General features: G+C 47.8%; 1 protein-coding gene across 2 annotated transcripts; it reads right to left on the bottom strand.

Moving 5' to 3' along the window:
• Positions 1–756: 756 nt before the first annotated feature.
• LOC146699542 (acidic leucine-rich nuclear phosphoprotein 32 family member D-like) lies at positions 757–7,396 on the bottom strand. Of its 2 annotated transcripts, none has more exons than XM_085472525.1 (7): positions 7,182–7,396; positions 3,890–4,039; positions 3,194–3,316; positions 2,878–3,037; positions 2,545–2,663; positions 2,359–2,425; positions 757–1,949 (listed from the first exon to the last, which is right to left on the bottom strand). In XM_085472525.1, the coding sequence occupies exons 1-7, from the start codon at positions 7,233–7,235 to the stop codon at positions 1,870–1,872; spliced, it is 753 nt and encodes a 250-aa protein (XP_085328651.1). In that variant the 5' UTR covers positions 7,236–7,396; the 3' UTR covers positions 757–1,869. The 2 variants fall into 2 exon arrangements, with proteins under 2 accessions (XP_085328651.1, XP_085328650.1); XM_085472524.1 differs by lacking the exon at positions 7,182–7,396 and adding an exon at positions 4,137–4,395.
• Between the last annotated feature and the right edge of the window lie 735 nt (positions 7,397–8,131).

Below are 8,131 nucleotides of genomic sequence, written 5' to 3' on the forward strand. Positions count from 1 at the left end.
CTGCTTCAGATTCTGTTTAATTTCCTCCTTTCTATAAAAAGTGAAGTAAAACATTTTTATCACAGAAATCAGAGCTGCGTGTGCTTGGCTCCGCCCCTCGTTGTGATGTACATCCATATAAGGAAAAAATAAATCTTCAGAGGACCGAGTGCTCATGACAGGAGTATATCGAGTCAAGACACACACGCACAGCAGGAAGCGTGACTGCAATGATGTGAAATCATTTGATGAGCTGTCAGCAGAAAGAACCAATCATCGGTCAGCAAGTGATTCATGTGCTTATTACAAAATATTCAAAATAAAACATCTGAAAAATGGGCGTGGCTCACCAGGGAACTTATTTTAACTTAGACAAATATCTGGCCTGTTCTCAGGTGACACATTATGACCCTCACAAAGGGACAACTCTGCCCTCTGCAGGCAGAGAGCTGCAACTACAGCTGGAAACCAACAGGTTGGAAACCTGCAGCAGATTTCCACAAAAAGGATTCATCACTGGATACTGATCATGGCGGCACAGGAACACACTCCAGGAGCTGGGCGCTGCCACAGCAGCCAAACCCGAGACATTCCTGTTGGACAAACTGGACACGCACGCCGCAGTGATAGATGTAGCTACACCGAGAGACAGCAACATCAGGAAGAACAACACGAGGAGCCTTTCCATTTCTGATTGTTCTTTATTCTAAAGTGAAAAATAAAATTGTTTTCATAATTTAGGGCGTGAAGAGATGTGACGAGAAAGGAGAAGGCGTGGAGATTTCAGTCATTTTATTCAAAAACACTCTGGTTACAGCAACACGATCAGAACACAGGAATAAAAAAATAAAATTACGGAGGAGGAGCATCGCTCCAGCTTCACGCTTCCAAACTTAACACGACAGATCAGGCCAAACGGACGACAGCACAAACCTACAGAGACCAGTTCACTTCTATTTACACAGGGACCCGTGGGGGTGGGAAGGGAGGCCGCAGACCCACAGGTGACGGGGGCGGGGTTAAAACAGTAACAGTCAATTTAAAAGAATGAAGAAAAAAAGCTTAGGGGAGGAGCCAACTACAGAGAGCTTTGGAGTCATCCAATCAGAGAGCAGAGAGGAGGGCAACTCTGGATCCATGTTTGGCGCAATCAGCTGCTGAGAATCATGGGTAGTGTAGAGTGGAGTCACAGGGTCAGAAGAACTGGGTTGACTGGGAAGAGCTCCGCCTTCCAGCTGATCAATAATCAATAAAGGAGAGACAGGAACACGCCGCGTTCTCTAGGTAGACAGTCTGGCAGCGCTGTGATGTCTAAGAGCTTGGAAAGAAAAGCGTCTGGACGTCTTTAAGTGGCTTGAAGATGTTTCACCTCTCATCTGAGACGCTTCTTCAGCTCTGCCCTCTGCAGTCCAGACGCTTTCCAAGCTCCTTAGACTACGATGACCTGGATGACTGAGAACCTTCACAGACATAATTGAGAAACACCAATCACGAAGGGCGTTCCTGGGATTGTTAAATATTCTGTTCACAGGAGTGGGGAATGGCGTGTTGCCGCCCCCTGCTGTCTGTGATGAGGATGAGGAGGTGATGAATCTGGAGCAGACTGAGGAGCTGCTGAGGTGTTCCTATTTTTTTTGTCCTTCGTGACTTTCTTGAATTCCATATCTGTGCGTGACATGTCTGAGGGAACGCGGCGCATTTCTGAGCTCTGTTATCGACCTCCTGCTGACCAGCTGGCTGGCGGAGTGACATCACCGCGGTGAAGGACAGCGATGAGCCTGATCGCAGTTTCCTGTTTGTCTGGAGCTCCAAAACCACATCCTGCCAGGGTCAGGGGGAGGTGGGGAGGGGCGGGGCTGTCAGACGATATAGCGTACGAAGGTGATTGGACTACTCGTCGTCGTCATCTTCACCTTCATCATCGGCGTCTCTCTTCCTCTTCTCGCCCTGAACAGCAGCGCCGTCCTCATCTGAGGAAATCAGAGCAGCCATCAATCACCTGATCAATAATCAGTAATCAATAACATGGTGACACTGAGGAGGAAGCAACCCTGACAGAACTACGATTCCTTCACTCAGCCGAGAGAAGAGCAGAAAGCGTTTTTACCACTAGGTGGCGCTGCACTGAACGGGTTTCATTGAACACATCAATCACATGACAGCGAAACTCGCAATGACTCATCATCGGGTAACTACGCACATGTAAAAGCTGTCACCAGGGAAACGTGGCCTAAGCGTGCAGTTTAAACGCCATGATGTGATCGTTACTGTAACACAGACATCGACGGCGAAGTCACCGTGACGACCGCCACAGGGGCTGTAAAAAACAACAACTCCCCTCCCCCCAAAAGAATCCAATCACGTTTCAGCGACACAAACCTCCGTCCTCTTCTTCCTCCTCGTCCTCTTCGTCCTCCTCGACGTAGTCTCCATCGTCCTCTTCATCCTTAAAATATGTTAAAAACACGTTAAACTCAACTGTGAGCACGCCGTGAGGCAGGCTCCTCCTCCTCTGCTCTCTGTTTACCTTCATTATAAATGAAGTTGTAAGTCATGACCTCTCACCTGGATTCCCTCCTTCATCAGGTACGACAGACCGACCTCGTCTCCCTCAGAGCCTTCCTCATCCTCATCGTCGTCTTCATCGTCGTCATCTCCCGGCGGGCCGGCTTCATCATCCTCATCTGGAACAAAACATCCTAACATCAGAAACAGGACGTTCGTCCTCCCCGTGGACCACTTCCTGTCCTTAATCCGAATTAGGCGGCTGAAGGCGACCAGCAGATCTGCACGCGCTCACTGGACGGAAACGTTTATGGCTTAACGAAGTGTGCACATGAAAAACAAATAGACCCCGCCCCTCGGTCAAGCCAGAGAGACTCCGCGTTAGCGGCTCACCGTTCTCGGCCTCGGAGTCGGGCACCTCATTGTCTTCCTCGTCAAACCCGTCCAGGTAAGTGAGCTGAGGCAGCAGCTCGAAGACGCCCTCTCTGTAGTCGTCCAGCGCTGAGACCTCACAGCTGTACAGGTCCAGGCTCTTCAGGTTCTTCAGGTTTTGCTGCAGTACAAGAACAAAGCAGAGGAACCCTCAAAAACATGGACAGCAACGCCAGAATCCCCGACTTTAATCTGCTGCTACGTTTCAGGGTCTCCCATCGACAGGTTCAGGTGTTTCGTTAGCGATCGGCCTAACGAGCTTAATGAATGGACGTACCAGAGGCTCGATGGTGCTCAGATCCTTGATCTTGTTCCCGCTCAGGTTCAGGTAGGTCAGGCTGGGACATTTCTCCGCCAGCGCGTCCAGACCCCCCGAGATGGTGTTATCGCTCACCTCCAACTGAAACACAGGAAATGCATCATCATGCGTGCTGAGAGGAGGAAGCAGCACACAGACAACAACTACTCAGCTCATTCCCGCCAGATCTTTCCTCATCTATCGACTCTGTAGAAGTACTACAGTAGTACAGTACTGCAGCAGTACTTCAAATATTTTCATTCATCTCCAAAAGTATGAAACTTTGTTTCCACCACTGAAAAACAAACAAAGTCAAACATAACTCCAAATTCTGAGTTGAAATTTCAAGTTAGTACTGCTAACCAGGATCTAGCTCGGTGGATGACATTTCCTTATTATCCGGATGCAGATGGATGATGTGTGTGGGCCATATCCCTAAATTTGAGTTCGGTATCTCAAAGTGCACAATACTGCTTTCCTGTGGCAGAAACAAGCTGATGCATAAAAGTGGAATATCGTTCATCTTCTCAGTGTGAGGGTCAGTGCTGGGGTCAAAGGTCATAAGACACATTCAGAAGGTACATCCAATCAGAGGTCACATGTGATGTTCATCACAGCACACACGCCGATCCTGACTGTGCTGTGTTCAGGTGTCGTAGCTGCGGGTGAACTGACCTTGCGTAGTTTGGGCAGTGAGGGCAGTTTGGAGAGCGAGCTGAGGCCGACATTCACCATGCTGAGGATCTCCAGCCCCGTGTAATCGTCTGTGAGTCCTTCCACCTCACCGTCGCTGGAGCGACAGTTATCCACCACCAGCTCGGCCACCTGAGCGCCACCGCATCACATGACAAAGAGTAAAATTTACACCACATTATATATCACAGGTTTATTCAAACTTTCAGTTTGCATGCCTCACACTCACCTGTTGCCACCTGGTGGCGTACACACAGACTGCAGTCTGTGACCGTAAAATATAATGTGTTAAATAAACGATCTTCCGACGTGTGCGCATTTAAAAATTACTGTAGCCCCGGGGGGGGGGGGGGGGGGGGGGGGGGACAGTTTGCCCGGCTATTACACACTCACACATCTCCCTGCCCACAGTTACAGGTGTGTACCCAACTTCATACACACCTCTGGGCCTCGCTTCTTGAAAACGAGACCTCATATAGAATACAGGGTGGCCATTTATATGGATACAGCGTAATAACATGGGAATGGTTGGTGATATTAAAGTCCTGTTTGTGGCACATTAGTATATGTGAGGGGCAAACTCCTCAAGATGGGCGGTGACCATGGTGGCCATTTAGAAGTCGGCCATCTTTGATACAACTTTTGTTTTTTCAATAGGAAGAGGGTCATGTGACACATCACACTTATTGGTAATGTCACAAGAACAACAATGGTGTGCTTGGTTTCAACGTAACTTTATTCTTTCATGAGTTATTTACAAGTTTCTCTTTGTTCACAGCCATTGACATGTCGAAGAGGTTAACACGTGAGGAGCGAAATCGTGTTGATATCTGGTGGACGCAGTAACCGGGTCATTGCAGCAGATTTCAATGCAAGACACCCTACGAGACCACCCATCTCCCATGCTACAGTCAGCAAACTGCTTGCTAAGTTTCGTGAAACTGGTTCAGTGTTGGATTTGCCAAAATGTGGACGCAAGAAAACTGTCAGTAATGAAGAAACATCAGTGGCTGTCCTAGCTTCATTCAGCAAGAGCCCACAGCGTAGCACTCGCCGCATGTCACTGGAGAGTGGCATTAGTCGGTAGAACTAATGGACCCACTATCTGTACAACGATAGTGGGTCCAATCTTCATCAATGGAAACCTCGAGGCCATTGGATATTTGAAATTGCTACATGATGATGTGTTTCCCTCTTTGTGCGCTGAAGCTGGCACGTTCCCTGAGTTTTTCCAGCAGGATGGTGCACCACCACATTATGGGTGCAGGTCCGAGCATTCCTAGATGAACAGTTTCCTGGAAAGTGGATTGGTCATCGTGGGCCAGTTATTTTGCCCCCAAGGTCTCCCGATCTGACCGCCTTAGACTTTTATCTTTGGGGTCATCTGAAGGCAATTGTCTATGGTGTGAAGACACGAGATGTGCAGCACCTGAAACTACGGATACTGGATGCCTGTGCTGGCATTTCTCCTGCGGTGTTGCTATCAGTGTGTGAAGAGTGGGAGAAGAGGGTTGCACTGACAATCCAACACAATGTGCAGCACATTGGACACATTTTATAAGTGGTCAGAAACTTGTAAATAACTCATGAAAGAATAAAGTTACGTTGAAACCAAGCACACCATTGTTGTTCTTGTGACATTACCAATAAGTCTGATGTGTCACATGGCCCTCTTCCTATTGAAAAAACAAAAGTTGTATCAAAGATGGCCAACTTCTAAATGGCCACCATGGTCACCGCCCATCTTGAGGAGTTTGCCCCTCACATATACTAATGTGCCACAAACAGGACTTTAGTATCACCAACCATTCCCATGTTATTGCGGTGTATCCATATAAATGGCCCACCCTGTAGAATAGAATTCAACTTTATCGTCATTGCTCATGTCACAGCTACAAGGCAACAAAATGCAGTTTGCATCCATCCAGAAGTGCTTTAGCTATGATATAGTGATCTCAATGAGATTTACCTGTACAAAGGTGAAATAAAAATATCAAAGAACACAGGTAAAGCTTCACCAGCCCTGGGTTTGAGCATGCGCGGTTCATCATGATTTATATGTTTCGATGACAACGAAGACAACAACACAGTTCCAGCATGCGGGGGGGGCTGCATGTGTAGAACAAGTAAGCAGGTATGGCAGTTCTCAGGTACATGAATAACCACGTGGTGTAACGCTGTATATGCCCAGCAATTGGTGAAGAGGAGGCATCTAGTAAACCCAGGTTTCAGACGTTTCACAAAACTAAACGAGGGTCACTTTCCTTCCGTTTCGGTCAGAGCTCTTCGCCCGGGCCAGCACTCCCCCTCTCCCGTTGGATCTCATCCATATAGCGGTTAGTACGTGACCAGAAAACCGGCGCTCAGCTTCACCGTTACGATCACCGGTGGGAGAGCACACCTCACCCACCAAAGCTGTGCGTGCGAGAAACTTTTTAAAAACCCTCTCCGTCGTTTAAATCCGCCTCCCACCGAACCTCGTGCAATTTTTGTGAGATTTAAGCGCGCGGCACTCGTGCGCCTGAAAACACAGCGAGGAGGGCGGGAACAGCAGACTGAACTGTTAAAACTCCAATTTAACGTGAACAAAGTATCAATTTTAGACTGCGCCTGTGTTGAGCTGACCCGTGCCGACAAAGAAACTGTGGAGACCCTTTAATGATGTTATGGCAGAAAAAATGACTTGACCTAGAACTATGTGCACTTAAACGCTGAAATGAGAATGGAGTCCGGCTGCAAACGCCATCACAGCACGACCATCGCAGATCAGTAACTCTCTAACGGTGAAGGTTAAAATGGGAGCCGGCTCGGCCGAGCGGTCGCCCCGGGGCGTTCAAACAAATGCAGCGGAGCCCATCCACAGTCCGCGACTGCATTTTCTCGGTACCGCCGAGCACCTGCGGCGGCTCTCGGCGCACTCACTCGGCCGCGGTTCTGTTATGCGGGCTGGGCACTCGGCAGGTTAGCCTGTTAGCCCGTGTGCTAGCTGTGGGAGGCTCGCGCGAGGCTGCCCCGCGAGAAGTGAGCGCGGGAGAGGGAGCGAGCCTGCACGCAGCGGATTCCTCCTCCAGGACCAAGCGGAGTTTCCTCCATGTTGGAGCCACAAACATGTCGCGTCTAATCGTTCAAAAACACCGACAGAAGATCAGTCCGCGGGTTGGGAAAAGTCGACGGCCGCCCACGCCGAATGTTATCAGCGTCGTCATAGCTTCACACTGCATCCTTCACCAGTTTCTTCAGGAAATAAATAAATTAAAGTGTTGTAGTTACTTGCCTCGGCTGGATTTCTGTTCCTCAGCTCCAGACTAATCCTCTTCTTCATCTCCATGTCGAAGCCCGAACAGAAGGCGAAAAAACAAAGTATAACAAAGGAAAAGTGAAAATAAAATGCGCGTCAGTGAGACCCTCCTTCTCTAACGGACACAAGGCGACAACTAAACCTCCATGTTCGCTGTTGCCGGTCCGCCACTGTTAGACCACGCCCCAATCTAATGAATATCCATATTTTTAAGAAGCTTAACCTGCTACTGGTCCAAACACGATCAACTCACTAAGCCCCGCCCTAGAATCTTAGTATGCAGAGACCTCGTCTGCGAGTGGCTGTAAATGCAAATACGTCACTTTAGTGTTACCAATGAGAGGATGAGCACGAAACGTTTAAACTTTACAGGCGCCCTCTCTTTGTCCTTGTTGGCGCCATATTGTAATGATCATCGTGATCATTTTTCATTGATTACCGCAAAATAACCACAGTGTTTACATCAGTAAATCACTTATACACACATTATAGCATCCAGCTTTGTGCCTTTGATCTGACCACAGAAGCTGTTTGTTGTTTCAAGTATTTATTGCAACAATAAACATGATCCATATCATAGTTAATCAAAGTATTTTCTCAATCTTTTCATATTTATTAAAGGTTCTATTCTCCTTCTTCTTTTTCTTGTTATTAAGAGCCATGGGAGGTGACGTGGTAGAAAAATATGAAACAAATACATCAGATAATTTACTTGAACATTTTTTCTGTAAGGAGCAAAGTGACCGAAACACAGATTTTCACGTTTTCAAGTTTAGACTTTGCTTTCATCAGATAATCAGATGATCCATGATTTTCCTGACCTTTAACCTTCCACCTGTCTGATTGCTGAGGTAAACATTAGATACCACCAAAGTCTTTCCTCGGGAGCACCTGTGTGGGAGTTATTTGGAAGAGTCAAAATTTGA

This window comes from Copadichromis virginalis, linkage group LG11 (genome assembly GCF_057382275.1).
Source record: "Copadichromis virginalis isolate Kocher_CV1m ecotype Utaka linkage group LG11, C_Virginalis_male_GT1.1, whole genome shotgun sequence".
Classification (NCBI taxonomy): domain Eukaryota; kingdom Metazoa; phylum Chordata; class Actinopteri; order Cichliformes; family Cichlidae; genus Copadichromis; species Copadichromis virginalis.